General features: G+C 37.9%; 2 protein-coding genes across 2 annotated transcripts; one reads left to right on the top strand and one right to left on the bottom strand.

Annotated features, from left to right (window-relative positions):
* Positions 1 to 24: 24 nt before the first annotated feature.
* Positions 25 to 7,062, bottom strand: LOC103706949 (DEAD-box ATP-dependent RNA helicase 38). Its single transcript, XM_039129654.1, is given in 9 exon segments — positions 25 to 85; positions 87 to 342; positions 345 to 396; positions 4,476 to 4,541; positions 5,225 to 5,452; positions 5,533 to 5,639; positions 5,642 to 5,825; positions 6,191 to 6,627; positions 7,032 to 7,062. Coding segments are annotated over 9 exon segments (1,422 nt in total).
* A 5,882-nt stretch (positions 7,063 to 12,944) lies between these two features.
* On the top strand, positions 12,945 to 15,624 carry LOC103708179 (cation/calcium exchanger 1-like). Its single transcript, XM_008792996.3, has one exon. The coding sequence runs from the start codon at positions 13,787 to 13,789 to the stop codon at positions 15,461 to 15,463; it is 1,677 nt and encodes a 558-aa protein (XP_008791218.2). The 5' UTR covers positions 12,945 to 13,786; the 3' UTR covers positions 15,464 to 15,624.
* The last annotated feature ends 1,668 nt before the right edge of the window (positions 15,625 to 17,292 follow it).

The raw sequence follows: 17,292 nt of genomic DNA, 5'->3' as shown, positions 1-17,292 counted from the left end.
ACGATATGAATTAGTACCTGTTGATCAAAACTCGAGCAAGAAGATCAGAGTAGTTATAAGGACACGGGTTAGTCCAACTTTAAATCCTGTATAATTTGTCCCTATCTTCTGCTTGAGTGCACCTGAATTGATGTGCATCATAACCATCCTTAAGTAATGACGTATGTAACATGTGCACTGTTCCTTGTCCGGACAAATATAATAGTCTGCCACCCTTGTCAAATTCAAAAATTTTATCCCTTAATCACTTCCAATTTGCAATCATCTGGACATGAACCTTGTATGCTTACTTTTTCCAATGTGAGCTCTTCTTCTTCACGAAGATCTGATGCAATCCTAACCACCTGATACAAATGACTTGACAGTTTCATTAAAGGTAGCAGAGAAGAGTAGCACCTGGTGCCAATAAGCAAGAAAGAACAACATTCAGCTTTATAAACTTGGACATTTTTATATATCTTTAAGCAGATAATAAATAAAAAGAAACAATTTCAGAAAGAAGTAAAGGAAGTCTTCAATGTCCTAAGCCATTAAATAAAACACTCAATTGATACCGTACCAATCATATGCTTGTTGCATCTAAAGCAACAAATCAGGTTCAAAAGCTACTTTCACTGCAACAAGAACTAATAAAAGTTTGCGATGACAATTATTATTGACAGCACTCTGAGGAAAAGCACAGGCAAGAGCTTGAATAAAAGGAAAAACACACTTTGGGCACACAGATATGACATACTCATTGGGCTGAGAACCTGCTTGCAATCCCACCTCATTTTGTGGCCATTCAATATATTCATTAATAGGTTCAAAGATTAAAAAAAGGAATAAAAGACTCGGAAAACATCAGCTGCTTCAATATGCCTTCTTTGCTTCCTTCGAATAGTCAATGAAGAAAAGAAGAAGAGAGGTGCAGCTTACACATGAATAAAGAAAAGCCCCAATACAGTGACATAATGAAACTCTCTCTTAAGAATAAATGACTTCCAAGGAGAGAACCAAGATAATTGACCCTACCTTGAATTGCTTTTATGCAGCAGATATCATTGCACAGACCCCCCCCCCCCCTCACCCCTTATCCTATATTTCAGTCCCCCCCCCCCAAACAGGCTAAGCAATGCTTTCTTACTCTTTAAGGAATAGTAGGAAAAGTGAAAGAGCCAATCAGGAAAAGAGACTATGAAAAGATATAGAGCTTATCAGGAGAAGAGCTCTAAATAAACTGTAAAGATTGTACAGATATTCCAAAAAACATTGACAATTATGCACCAAGTTATCGAATTATATGCAATGGAAGCAAGACTACACTGAATCAATATATTGGTGTTCACAAAAACCTCTGAAGTTCAGAATCTTTAACAAAAGTAAGGGGAAAAGGGGAAGGAGAAAAAGGGAAACAATGAAGACCGACCCAGACAAATCACCTGACCTAAAAGAATCACACAAAGAACTCAACCAGAGATCCAGACCACCAGCACTTATAGCATCATTTCCAAGAACAGATGGAATAGATCCCTGCATATTCATGCAACCGGTGCTTTCATTTAAGAACATGTAAAGCACAACTAGATCAGTTGCAATCACAACACTACTCTGGTTCAAGATAGCATAGTAATATCAACATCAAGGGAATATATCTTGGTGCTGATGATATTCTTGAAGTATGCTTACGTCTATGACTATTATAACTAAAAACACATAAGAAATATTTAAGAGGTCATAAATTGTTTAACATGCACATGGTGCCATCCATCTATAACAGATATTCCGCCTATTTTGGCTTGATTCTATTAATTAGCCATTGATCACTAGAATTATTTATCAACAGCCAAATCCTGAGTCATTATCAGAGTTGTTCCAATATGTTCTATTAAAATTTTATTTTGTTCTCTCACCCTGGCTCTTACATGTTCTTATCTCAATGAAGTAGTCGTGTCTGAGATGGGACAATGGTGGCATTTTGCCTTTGTTTCTTAACTTCAACTGCAGAGAAACTTCTAGATTAGGACAGGCATCAGCCCCCACCTTCACTGGAAAATTCAGTATCACAGCATGAGTTCAAGTTATTTTAATAGGAAGGAGTCGAACTTCTTCCATATGGCTAGATTTTTGTAGCAAAACAATGCAAACAAACTTACCACAACCAAGACTTCAAGACTCAGCCAAAATCTTTTGCTTCGGTTCTGGCACTAAATTCATCCTGAAACCAGTCTAATTTCAGGTTCCAGCCTGCTTCAGTTGATTAGGTCCAGTATGCTCACAACTGATTGGAACAAATCATTGATGCAATGTCAATTCATTACATGGCTTCGAGTCACTAATCACATGATTCTGTATCGTTAATTAGAGCCCGTTTCGTGTCCTTTTTATAGTTAAATGAAAAGGTCCCAGATATAAAATTATTTTATTTGCAGGCATATCCAAGGAAATAAATGAAAAGATATGTACCCTCCTAAGAATGTAAAAAAAGACAACTACTACTTCAACACATTCTAGGGCCAATTCATTGGACACACCAACACGATACAAAGAAAAAAAATCGATCTCTCCATATAATTCATTCTTCAGAATTCTCTGAACAAATTAATTTACCTTTTTATTCATCATTTGCACAATAAATCACAAGCAGTGATAACATGCCTACTCATAATCAATAAGCAAGAAAATTTTTACAATGGTACTATCTCAAGTAAATATTCATAATTTTGCAGTTGTATACCTACTGTAAAAGATATGTGCATATTTATGTACTATAGAGCTATGTTATATTGGACAACTAGATCAATAATATAAAAATAACATTTTAAGTTGAGGCATAGCATGATGGTGTAACATTTTCTAGCAGGCTACAAATACGATCTTTTTTGTACTTTTAAGAATTTCAATCCAGGGAATTGAGGCTAAATATTTAGGTATGTTTGGAAATCAAATTTCCATCGTATTTCACAGGAACTAGGCTCTTTATAGGAACCATTAACCGCAAACGAAAATTTTTTGAATGAGTTTTTGCAAGTGTAATACCACAAAATTTCGTTGGTTCCATGGGGAAAAAAATGAGCCATACTTGATTTTTTTTCTCATGTGCGCAAAATAGTGCCTCACTCCGATTGTTCAACATCCCAATGCTAAGAGTTATCCCATTGCTACAAGTTCCTCTCTCTCTCTAACTCTACTACACATTACCAAATCCCAACCCCACCACCATCTCTACAGTAGACAAAAAATGCCCCATCAATGTTTCATCTCCATGCGCCCCTCGCACCATATCTTCTCTTCTCTTCCACTTCTACATTCCACTTTTTCTCTCCTAGACAATTCCCTTCCTCCTTTTCTCTTCCCCTTCCTCCTTTTCCCCAGTTGTGATACAAGTAGAAAAAGGATGGGGCAACAGGGAGTAACAACTCCAAAGTGATCTACATGTAGTGGAAGAGATGGAGGAAAGGGAGGGTTTGCTTTTGGAAAAGACGGATAGTTGTAGATAGCTGTGTAAAATCATCATGTTGTCTCTCTTATAATTTTTTTCTACTATTGTCCAAACAGTACACAGTGTAAAGAAACCAGAATAATTTTTTTGGGTGGAATTCCGTTATTGCCTGTGCATCCAAACAGGTCCTTAATGATTCCAAAAAACATGTATCAAAATTTTATATATATATGTTCTTTTAGCTTATTTTGGTTCTCAATTATTTTTATTTTTCAGGTTTTTTGGGACAAGAGTAATGAAAGATGGAAAAAAACTATCAAAACTTGGCAGGCCCAACCAAAGAGAAGAAATCGAGCACTTTGAATCTTGAACATAACCCGACTCTCCAAGGATTCGTAAATGTGGTAATATTTTAAAGAACAAGCCTAAAGGCATTCAGTCTTTACCGGAAACCTAATAGATACGGAAATGTTGGCCATCATAAATGACAAAATGAACATCAAATAAGGATCTGAAGGCCAAACTGAAACAAGAACACCAGGTCTCTCTATCTCTCAAATATAGATGCACACACGCACGCACTCAAATGCGTACAACCAAATGTTGGTCCTAAGTTGTGCAACCAAGCCAATCCCAGTTTGTCGTGAAACGACATTGACTATCAAAATCAAAAACGGCCCTGTAAGTGATGGATCTAAGTTGAATATTCAAACAAAGAAAACGGAAGGAAGGACATACAGAAGTAATGAGAAGGCAAATGTGACGATCTGACCTTAGGTAGGCAAAAGTTTCAAAGTAGGATTGACAGTACTAACCTACACGTATAAGGATGAGCCTAGCATAGGATTGACAGTACTAACCTACATGTATAAGGATGAGCCTAGCTGCTCTTTTTTATACTAATACATTTGTTTCATGGTGTTGATGGCTAATTTTGTTTTAGTGATATACATTTATGCTGTTCCAAAAAACTGTCATGATATATAACTAAAGGTTATCTAAAAGTTAAAACATCCAAGCGTGAACTGATAACAACACAATACTGAAAACAGACCTGGCAGCTGCCACTGCTCCTTCGAATCTCCTTCATGATTCTCTCAGAATCATCTTTAAAGCCATCCTGCACCAAAATAATATTTAATCTTAATGTTACAGATCCACTCAATTCAACCTGCAAAGTGTTGATATGTCTATAATATGAAGTGAACATATTGACATAACAAACTAAAGTTAAAAAATCCTTCGCCAGGAAACGGAAACCATATGTCCAATGTCATAACCTTCTTCGTAGATGATAACAGTTGGTGAGCGCACACCAATATCTCCATGAGCACCACTACATGTTAAGTTCTTCTGGATATTTTAACATGAAACTTGGTTTTACAGAAGGTATCTTGAAATCATACATACCAAATCTTAAAAAGAATTGCCCCTTGTACATACATATTCTGATGTTACAGAATAACAAATTAGTAAAACAAGCTTGAGAGGCACAGACAAAGATTCACTAACATTAGTTAAAAGACACTATACCTTCATCAACTTATTGTCCTCATAGATATATTGCAAAAGGAGCAATTGCATCTACAAAACATTCTTTATCCATAGCTGAGGTTTGTAATTTTTGGCATAATTAAATAACCAATGTCGCATCGGTTCATATGCAATTTGTTAGTGATAAAAATGCATTGATAAATGCAAATATGAATCACTTTATGTTATAAAGTAACAACAAATGTTACACATGCTGGTGAATAGATCATGTCACTAACCATTTAAACTAAGAAGATAGAGAAAACCCACCTCAGCTAGCATGTGGTCAGCCTCATCAAAGACAAGGATCATCACATCCCGCGTGGCCAACTTCCTTGCTGAGGTCCACTTTTTAATTGTACCAGGAGTGCCGATCACTACTTGATCGGTTACTGGCGGACGTCTTGAGATCGGGATATAATTTGCCGAATCTGATGGTATAGCACACATTGAAGTTATGCCAGTATACTTTCCCATCTTCAAAAGCACATTCTGATTCTGTAAAACCGTACATCAAGTCAGAAGATGCAATGACATAATAAATGTCGGGCATGATAAAATGCAACAAGTTAACAAACCTGGATCGCCAGCTCTCTGGTAGGGCATATGCAGATTGCTTGTGGTATCTTTTTACTCGGATCGACTCGGCTGAGCATGCCAAGCACGAAACACGTAGTTTTTCCGGACCATTGTGGGCTTGAGCCACCAGATCTTTGAAGGGGGGAGTAAGAATCATCGGTAGGGTTACTGCCTGAATCTTGCTAGGCCTGCTAAACTTCATCTCGAGTTTCAAACCCTTAAGAAGCTCCTGTGACAGGGGTAGGTCCTCAAATTTAACAGCCGATTCATAAACTGTCTCCCCCGACGTCACCTGCGCAAATCATGATGAATCATATCAAGAAAGAATGGGTAGCCAGGTAGACTGAACTATCGAATCAAATTTTCTTGGAGAAACAGGAAGACAAACAAAGATTCGCATATTGGCATCCCAAATAGCAAAAGTGATCAAAAAGGTTTTCTTAATTTAAAAAAACATGAAAAAAGAGAAAACCCAATGGCCCGAACTAATATCAATAAGAACAAAATAGAAAGAAATTTATGATTTCGAGTCCAATCAACATCCGTGAGAGCCAGTAATTCCAACGGGAAAACCAAAATCTAAACCCTAGACTAGGTCGTAAAGAAAGGATCAAACTAAAGACGTTAAACCCTTAGAAGAGGCAAGAAACTCCTTACGGTCTTTATATCTAATTCATCCGGATCCTCGAGGCCCTCTGAAATGCTGAGCTCCTCGATCTTCTTGAGCTCAGCGGTCTCAGCCTCCGCTCCGCTGCTACTGGTGGTGGGCGGCGGAGGGGGGGCGGTCGCCTCCTCCTCGGGCTCTTCATCGCCCAGGATCTCTTCTCCTCGACCTTTTTCTCCACCGCCGCCGCCGGCGCCCGCTCCGCCGCCGGCGCCCGCTCCGCCGCCTCCGCGGCCGGGGAGGGCGTGCCGTTCTCCGCCATGAGAGAGAAGGACAGAGTGATGGTAGGTCGCCGAGAAGAGAGAGATGCAGATGATAAGCGAAGAGTTTCGGTCGGGCTTCGAGCCTTGGACCGAGCGTCGACCGCTTTGTATTATTATATAATATATAGCAAACTCGGTGCGTAGTCTTGACGCGAGCCGCCTCAAGCCTTTTACTTGTACAAATTATATTGGGAATTTATGACTGATTTATTTTAATTTTAATTTTTATTTTTATTTTTATTAAAAATATTTATTTTTAAAAATATGTTTTTAGAATCTAAAGCTTCGTATATTTGAGTTTCTTTCCCGATTGAAATAGAAAACTATCCTAAAAAAGTAGAAATAATAAAGATTGGTTCCATAAATAATAACCTATCAAGAAAAAGACCAAAAACTATACTCAATTCATTTATGATCAACCTGATCTTAGCAAATTCAAGCACAATTTGATTTAGTCTCTCACGCTAACTCGTTTATTTTGGACTAATCTTTTTTGATACATCCAGCTACGATGAATTCTTAATTGGTGAAAAACAATCCAAAAGTAGCGGACACAAACAGAACAAAAAACCGTCATTGCTGATAACCAATGCCATACCCATCTACTTGTGAAATTGGGATCAAATCGGAATGGAGTGCATCACCCGGTTGCAGCAAGAAATCACCCTTAAGCACTTGGCCAGCCAACTAACCCGCTGCTTTGCTGCTAGTTAAGGGGCCTTGGAGAGTATAGGTCAAAAATGCCCACCCTTGTTGAACCAACTAGATAATTATAATTGAATATTGAAATATAGTACAAACGAAGAAGATCTCATTTAAGGTTCGCTATCTCGATATCGGATTCTATACTGGTGCCATGCTAGCACAATGTCAGTACGATATCGTAGAGATTTTTTTAGCATACCGAGTGTCGATATACCATTCATATTAAGTACCGATACCGAACTGGTATGATATGGTACATCCTACACTGTCCGATTTGGACCGATATGGCATACAATGATCTCATTCATTTCTTTATTTTGTAAGAAGTTCAGTGTATATACAACACCATTAGCTTATAGAGTTACTAATTGATATAACTATATAGGGTTGTAGTTGTATGATAATATTGAATGTCTTTAGGATCATTTGTCACTGGCACGTTACCTTTATTGTGCACCATAATAAAAAAAAAAGGAAAAAGAAAAACACATACATATTGCCCAACCTTTTGATTTTATCATGTACACCAATAGATGGTGGGATCAAAATTGTTGAGTTTCAACATCCTAGATTTTATCATATTACATGCAACTTGGTTGCGATACATAGAAAGCATTGGATCTTGTTTCACCGCTCCTATCTAACCATCCAACTCAAAATACAATCACAACAGGGTTGTCTCTTTCACGCGAAAGAATAATTGATCTTCCTCACGAAATCAATTGTTGGATGCTACCTGCACAAGTCAAGCATTCCAAACTATTCTATTCATCCGCATGCACAGATCTAGAGTAGCAATTGCACGATCAAAGAAGGTGAATCCTTCTTTCACACCAAAGATACTGCAAGCCAAGTCTCTTTTTCCTTTGAAACACAAGTGATTTGCCTTCCTTGTCTTTGTTGCAAGGAAATGAGGCATGTCATAACTCTGGCTTTAATAGAATATCTATGGAGGGAAACTCAATATGACTTATGTCTACCCATGACGTATGTATTTTATGAAAGACATAAAATCTCTATCAAGGGAAATAGAATACCTATCTCTTATTCCAAGAGAAAGGCTTCGATTATGGCCCAAAGCTTGCTTTTGAAGAGGCAATGGGCTTTATGGTCTTGTTTTATGTTTGTGATGAGGTCTCCTATTAATCCTTTTGCAAGATGTTATTGGCTATTTCCTTCATGGATCATGGTAGGTTAGCAAGTGTAGGGAATGTCTGCAAAATTCGAATTCTTAGCCTCTTTTGTATTTGAGCCCAAGCTTTGCATGCTTCCTCATCCCCTCAGTATGCAGATTCGGCAGGCGTTGCTGGCTAACCACTGCAAAGTCATGGAGTATATTGTCATCCGAAAAATTCTCAGCTCTCATCGCCTAAAATATCCTTGTAAAGGGAGTTTAGTCATAACATAGACATTAGTAAAGTGACCATGAGATCGAAGCTTTGAAGCTGATTTTTATCACCCTCACCTCTAGTTGTAAGCTTCTTAAGCTCGAGACCAGATTTCTAAAACCATAATTGCTTATGTTGGGTGAACATGGGACAGGGTAGGGGGAGAGGGGTTGTATAGATGCAGGATAATTAACATGCTCTTAGCTATGGATGTAAACAACACTTATATCATTGTTTGGTGGAATGTATTTTGACCTTAAATATCAAAAGAAAAACCTCCCTTTCTTCTTTTTTTTTTGCAAAAGAAAAAGGGCTCTAAAAAGTAGCAAGAGCAACAATAAACATGGAAAGCCCTAAGGAACCACTTGGATCCTGGTATTAATTGTACTAAATCATATTTTTTTGTTGCTGTAAAAATATTGTTATACAAAGAAGTGATTTTGCATTTTATGGATTTGAATGCTTACAGGAGATAAGAAGTGTTGCTTGGATGTTATTTGAGGATAGGTGGATGAAAAAAAATATTTTTTCATAAATAGAACATGTTTCCATTTTCAAAACCCAATTATTGTGTAACTAAAAAATATATCATATAATACAATAACAACATGATAAATTATACAATATATTATATAATATCATATTATGATATTATATATTATGCTATGATATGATAATAATAATATATAATTATTATATAATATTATATTATATACTATATTGTATAATAGGATTATATAACATTTAATAGTATGCTAATATGGTGTTTTTTATTGTCTAGTAGAGTTACAATTATATTTATATTATATATATTATATTAAAATAATATTGTTTTCTAGATTAATTATTGTTGTTACCCTACATTAATTCCATGTCTTGATATTGTGATCTTTGACTTGGCCAAGAAGAGAAAACAACCTTTTAATCCTGTTATTTCTTGGAGCTGGTAGAAGATTCATCTGGACTCAGTCCCTTGGTATATCGCCATTGAGGTTTTCACATAAAAATCTTGGCCTCTAATAATTTTGTTGCACTGCAGTATTTGTTGCTGCTTTATCTTTTGTGATCCTATTGTTCTCTCACTGAGGGAAAGAGATTTTCTTCTGTTTGTTGCCGGTTTTGGGTATACAATGCACCAGTATGCTGTAGTATGATGCATACTGTTATTTGCTTCTGTCGGTTTTTCCAAATATAGTATTATCTTTAAAACGATTGAGCCAATTAATCCCAAACCAGATGGTATTAGATTCTATCCAGATGACCGAAAAGATGCGACTGTTCCGTCTCTGTGATATAAGGAACTTCCATGAAGAACTATAACATGTGTCAGCATTCTAATAATTGACTGGCCAAACATATGCAATCATAATTACACTATGAAATATAACAAGTAAATTTATGATTTTTGCATGGTTTTTCAAAACATCATCAATAGGAATTTAAAACAACTAATAATATGCAAAATTTTTAAAGCATCAGTAATTTTTGCATAATTTTTAAAGATGTAGAAAATTTCTGCATAGATTTTTAAAGATGCAGAAAATCAAATTGAAGAGAATTTAAAGCTGTGGAAAACTTCTGTATGAATTAAAGGTGCAGTAACTTTCTGCACAGATTTTTTTAATCTGTAAAAATTTCTGCGTAGATTTTGAAGATGCAGAAAATTTTCTGCACAGATTTCAAAGATGGCAAAAAATCAATTTATGTAGAATTTAAAACTGTAGAAAACTTGCAGAAATTTAAAGCTATAGAATTTTTGCATGGACTTTAAAGTTACAGAAAAAAAAATCTGTAAATATTTTAATTTTGCAGAAAATTTCTGCACTATTTTTAAAGTTGCAAAAAATATGTTTGCACAATTTTCAGAGCAATATGACTTTCTAAAAAAACTGATTTTTCTTAAAAAAAAATTAAAGCTTTCTAATTCTGACAATTAGACCAAAATTAGTCCTATGCAACTGAATTAAATTTGATAAACAATCAAATAACAATTTCTAGTATAATCAAGATACACGTTCTTAGACTATTAGAAAATCAAAGTATCATACACCTAGAAAGTTCTATTTGTAATATGAAATAATAAATCCAAATTAAAACTTAATATCTATAAGGAATAAGAAAAAAAATTAAATCTTTTTTAAAATTTAAAACTCCAACCCCTTAATCCCCTGGTCTCCTTCAACCACCTGCTCCTTCTTCATCCCGCAAAACTGGATAACAAAAGTAATTCCCATGCACCGAGCACTGGCCAGCAAGGTCACCAACCGTTGGAGATTGGACTGTCAGCATATGACACCATGATAGTGAAACTGTGCTGGGATTCTCTACTCCATATCTTGTATCGCATCTCTTCAAAAAAAATTTAGCTGTAGTTTCTTGTGGTATAATAATATGTTAATTAATTCTACAAGTCTGAATCTAACACCCTACCAAATGCCAACACAATGTTTGAAAAAAAAAATCCTGATTAGATTTTATAGTGAAGTTAATTTACTAATATTTAAATGGGTTTTAGTCCTATGTGGGAGCTTTCTGATAAGAGAACTTGAAGCCTTCTAGCTCTCAACAACCCTTTCTCTAACAAGTGGTAGGAACGCAAGGTCACCCACAGGTCCATGACCTAATACAGAGAGCAAAATGGGAGAAATAGATCCTCACAATAATAAATCAAATCACAACGAGCAAATACTTCATTTAAGTCCAACTAAATAGAGACGACAAGAATAGGGCAAAATAAAGAGCTTCATAGGCCATAAACCACCACCACCTGATGCAGCTTAAGAGGAACAATTTTTTTATTTTTTATTTTGATGAAAAGGGAGGGAGGACAAGCATTGCTAATATTGTGGTTCTAGTTCTCAAAAAACTTTAATTTCAGTTTTATTATCAAAATGTGGTGGACAAATATGCGTGTGCCTATGCATGCATGCATGTACAAGACAACATTACACATACAGAAGGAAGGAGGAAGAGAGAGAGAACAAAGAAGATAGACCTAGGCAAGATTGTTCAACTTCATTGAGCTATCATAGTTTGGATTTTGTTAAGCTTGTATTTCCTATGTCAAGTTGGGTTTGTGTAGACAAACCTCATTAATCCAATTTAGAATTAGGTTTGACTTGAGTTACAACTCTCGTCATATTTATTCCAACTCTAATAAACACTACATCTTAACTTGATGCACCAAAGGATAGAGGTAATAAAAGAAAAGAGGATTATGACTAGAGTTTCACAAACACTTGGATCCAATAGTCCATGGTTTATGTAGTAGAAGAGATGTCAATCCTAAAGAGATGTTTACTAGCCCCTCAAGACAAAGCCATAATTCCAAGAAATGATGCCAAGCACAAAAATCTTGCACGAAAAGTAGCACGGCTTATGTAGCTGTCTTGTTGCCCCAATTTTTTTAGTTAGATTTCATGTAGAGTGTAGAGAAAGAAGCATGGGGATGGTTAGACAACAGCCTCTTAACTGTTTTGTATGATATCTCCATTTTCCTGCACTAAAGTAGAAATATCGTCAATTCTAATACAAGCAAGGTTAGTATATATATCGTACATATACTAAATAAAATGAATGTGTGCTTGCAAATTGCCTTGCAAAGATTGACAGGAATCAACTTTCTAGCGTCTGTTGGGAGGAGAAAATTAGCCACATATGCTACATAATTTAGTAGCATGTAATACAACTATCAGGTTGCATGCTTGCAACGTTTTTAAAAAAAAAAAAAATAAGAAATAGGTTTCATGCAACTTGTTCCTTTCTACGGTCTGTATACTGAATGTAGTATTTCTAAGGGACTTTCTTATATGTATATGTCTTAGCTATATGCTGACCTAACCAAAAGAGAAATCAGAAAACGAAAGGTATGTGATTTAGGCTTCAAGCATCTTGGAATGAGGCCGAAGTCCATTGCCAATTCAATAGAAGAACTTCTTTTGCAAGAATAATTGTTTGGGTCTTTTCATTCCAATGCTCATTGGTTCCTTAATATAGTGGTCACCATTTTCTCTTGTGCATTTCAGGTAGAAGTGCTTGAATCTGGTAGATATGAAAACCACCCATTCCCAACTAGATTTGCACATAATCCAGCTCAAGAATAATAGTCTCATAACTAGAGTGCGTCTTGGATGAAGTATCAACTTTTTTATAGCATATACTAGCTCACAAGCCAAAATGTTCAGTTTGGCCTATAATATCCAAAACTAAGGCTAACGTACCTAAAGACGACAGTTGTCGTTGTCTAAGGTCCAAATCCCAAACTCGACCGTTGGAATTGCATCCAAATCCTGCCCAATCCGCATAAATAATTTCACCAAAAATTTATGGGCAAGAAAGCTAGCTAGTCCATGACTTTCTATAAAGAACAAGAAGGTAAAAACAAAAAGGGAAAAAGATGAAAGCTAGGCTAACGAATTTGAGGTCTTGAGCGGCATGGCCAGCACAGTGACCCCTCTATGGAGCCTAGGATTAGAATATCCTTGTCCCAGACTCCTTGTTACAATCCATGTGCCCTAAAGGAAGTTTCAATCCGGCTTCCAATCCCTATCCCTCCCACTGACTCTTTTCTTCCTTCATTACAAATTTCTTCCTCCAATTTAATTTCAGGTGTCCCATACCCCCATATCCTCTTCACGAGACTCAGAACGTTTTATAAAAGTGCCGCATGGGACATGACCATCAGGACTGCTCAGACTCACCCAAGCTATGGAAGACCATTCTCTCTACTAACCCTATACCGGAAACACCATCACCCTCAAACCGTAGACTAACACATGTCCTCTCTTCTTGTATTTTCCGGATCCCGATGTGAAGTATGGTTTGCACTAGGAGAGGTTTGCTGTTTCAGTGTACCATGGGGAACTGGTGAGCCCAATGCACTCATTTACCCCAAATATATTACCCAGAGCATTTTGCATTTATCACAGTCCAAGGCTAAACGGCCCTATTCCCAAGGGCCATCCGATCGACCACTAAGGCGTTATAAGCCTCATAGAATCCAAGGAACACCACCACCAAAAGCCCTATCATGGTGATATACCCTCTCTCCCTCTCTTTATCCACACTCCTCTCGATTACCTCTCTCTTCACCTCCATTCAACAAACAAATATCTTTTGAGTCAATTCACCACTACCAAACTCTCTCTGTTCTATTCATGTCTTTTTGAACATTCCTGTCTCTCTTTGTTGGTTGGTTCTAACAAGAGTGTGTGAGAGAGAGAGCGCTTTTGATATGGCTTTTGTGTTCTCCAGCAAGTTCAAGGCCATGATAAACACTACATTCCTTCTATTATTGTGTTTCTTCTTCACCACCCACATAAGGTCTCCTTCACCCTCTTTCAACCTCACAACCCTTAAGGCTCCTAAGGGAGATGGCTGCGTAGGCCTCCAAAAGCATAAAGATCATCACTCCAGGTGCCTATACCTCAAGACCCACATCCCATGCGTCTCTCAAGGTTATGTCAACTATCTCAATATCTTCTATTGTATTTGTGGGCGATACCCTCCTTTAGGATATACCCTCCTGGCCCTTTGGCTACTGGTCTTGTTCTACCTCTTAGGAAACACAGCTTCTCACTACTTCTGCACCTCTGTGGAGAGCCTGTCGAGGGAGCTGAGACTATCACCAACGATAGCTGGGGTTACGCTCCTGTCGCTGGGTAATGGCTCGCCTGACGTGTTTGCGAGCATCATCTCGTTCCGGTCAGGCTCGGGGGAGGTGGGCCTGAGCAGTGTCCTCGGTGGTGCTTTCTTCGTGTCATGCGTGGTGGTAGGCATCATCCATGTTTGCGCCGCGAGCTCGGGCTCGAGGGCGGCGCGCATCGACCGGCCGTGCTTCGTGCGCGACGTCTGCTTCTTCGTGCTCGTGCTCTCCTCCCTCCTTGCCATCCTCCTCGTCGGCCGCGTCAACATATGGGGAGCCATGGCCTTCACCTCCCTTTACTTTGTCTACGTCTCCATCGTGTCCGCCACCCACTTCTGCCGCGAGAAGTATGAGGACCTCGTCGTCCCGATCCTCGACCACGAGGAGCTCCATGAGCCCGTATCGATCACCAAAGAGTCTCATCCAGATGCCAACCAGCAACAGAATCCATCAGGGTACTCCAAGTTTAGAGAATCTGCGTCCTACTACGTGGGTTGGTTTCTGTACCTCATCGACATGCCCTTATACCTTCCAAGGAGGCTGACGATACCCGATGTCTCCGAGGAGAGGTGGTGCAGGCCATTTGCAGTGGCCTCAGCCACATTTGCACCACTTCTAGTGGCAGCACTCTGGAATTCAAAGAGAGGAGGAATGGGCACGAAGGAAGGGCTGACCATATACCTGTATGCTGGACTGGTGGGCTTGGTGTTGGGGATCATTGCACTCCACACAACAAAGAAGAGTTGCCCACCAAAGAAGGTATTATTCCCATGGTTAGCAGGAGGGTTCCTGATGAGTGTGTTATGGACTTACATCATAGCTGAGGAGTTGGTGGGGCTTCTGGTCTCTTTGGGATACATCTTTGGGATAAGTCCTGCCATACTGGGGCTAACGGTGCTTGCATGGGGGAACTCCATAGGGGACCTGATAGCAAATGTGGCCATGGCCATGAATGGGGGACAGGATGGGGCCCAGATTGCCATCACTGGGTGCTATGCAGGACCCATCTTCAATACTTTGGCCGGGCTAGGGCTGTCGCTTGTGGTCTCGGCCTGGACAGTGCACCCTGAGCCATTTGTGATTCCCCTGGGGCCAGCACTGTTTGAGATTTTAGGGTTTATGATAGGGGGGCTGCTGTGGGCTCTGGTCATACTGCCAAGGAAGGACATGAAGCTGGACAGTGTGTTGGGCGTTGGGCTCTTGGCTATCTACTTGTGCTTTCTGTGTTTGAGGCTGTCTCAGAGCCTAGGGCTGGTGCAAGTTTGAGGACCACTTTATCTCTTTTTCTTTTCTTTTTTTTTATCTTTCCTCTTTCGGTTATGATCTTAAGAAGAGTTTTGTATGTCCTTGAGAGGGAATTTTACTCAACTCTCTTGGATATATAAATAACTGCATGCATATATCCCTGTTTTCAATTTGCACTACCATATTTTTGGATCTTGTTGCCAATTCCAAGCAAAGTGCATGACGGGCTTAACTTTTTTCTCAGGAGTCAAAGCTTTATTAAACATACAATGCTTCCAGCTATTCAGCACCTTTTCTTTTCTTGACGTAAATCCAAATACTAAGCAACTTGAGCAAAAGTCCACAATATATTTAAGTTGAAGCATTTCATACAAACTCTTTAAATGAGCTTATATTCTTTTGAGCAAACTTGGCCTGTGTCATGGAGGGGGATTCTTTTCTTTACTCCCTGGGTGTATATAGATAATTCCATATAGCCTTCTCTTTCTACCGCAGATTACTTGGTTCTTGCTGCAAATCCCAAGCAAAGAGTCAAATAAGTAATTAAATTGCAATGGTTTCATATGTTAAGCACCATGCCTTGAGTATGAAAAGTTCAAAGTTCATACTTTTAGTTAAACTACAAATTTACAGTCAGAGGTTGATTCAGCAATAACTGGCATCAGGCTATTGTAGTTCCACCGATGGAGATGAAACTTCCCATGGTACTGAGCATTGGGTTCTTGGTCATATAACTTTATGCCTTTTGCCTTCGAGGCTTTCCCAGGAACTCAAGCTAGTGCAATATTAAACTTATTATTTATTCTTTATCATGGAGGTCCTCGTGGTTTTATAAGTTATTGAGAGGATGAACTCGTACATCCGCGGATATCAACGTAAATAATTATAGACTATCCCCTCATTTTACATGCATCTTCATAAGAATTCTTCTCCTTGCACACCCAACCAAATTGCATGACAGAAGTTGTTTTCTCTGAAGAATTAATTCAACAACATACTACAATAATTTTAAATAATTAATGTCCTTTGCACATGTTGATCTAAAATGCGAACTGCATGATGCAATTTGTTCATCTATTAGATAGATTCATGCACTACATAGCTTGTGCTCTATTCCTTACAAACTGTAATTTCAAAACTACATACTAATCTATAGTTAATGATAGACAAGATATGCAACATAATTGCACCACATGTTACAAATTGGATGACTTGCAACTGAAAGGATATAACTCAATTCAAGTATTGTGGGACATAATTGATCCATCACCATCACAATATTTCATGCAGTTCAATTAATAATTCAGAGGATTTTGCACTAGCCTGGTGTAAACTAAGAATGCATGATATATAAGATTGGCGTACTATACAACAAAGGATTTGATCTTGCACTCACATGAGAATTGCCTATAGGCATTGAACTAAGCAGGCATACATTCTATGAACTAAAGTTGATTTTATATGTTAACATATATAAAACATTACTCACTTAGAAATGAAACCTCTGGAGTGTTGGATATGAATTTCGACTTTTTGGGTTGTGAGCATATACGATGGGTGTCACCTACATATAATAATTTGATATTACATGAGGTACTAATTAGTAAGGATTTATTGTTTTAGCATTTGCCTATATTGGAGCAATGACTGTTATTGGGACAAACTATCTTGCACCCCAAAAAATGGGACAAATTAACTATAAGATACAAATTCATGTAAGGTTCTTGTTTGTTTTACCACTGATGCCAAGATCATGCCGGTAATCATCAGCTGCAATCTTGGAATATATGTCATTGGAAAGAAAAATAAGAAGGTGAAAATCCAAAGAATGAAGGGAAAGCATACATAAT

Source organism: Phoenix dactylifera, chromosome 8 (assembly GCF_009389715.1).
Source record: "Phoenix dactylifera cultivar Barhee BC4 chromosome 8, palm_55x_up_171113_PBpolish2nd_filt_p, whole genome shotgun sequence".
NCBI classification, from domain to species: Eukaryota; Viridiplantae; Streptophyta; class Magnoliopsida; order Arecales; family Arecaceae; genus Phoenix; species Phoenix dactylifera.
This window is presented reverse-complemented; position numbering and strand designations above follow the sequence as displayed.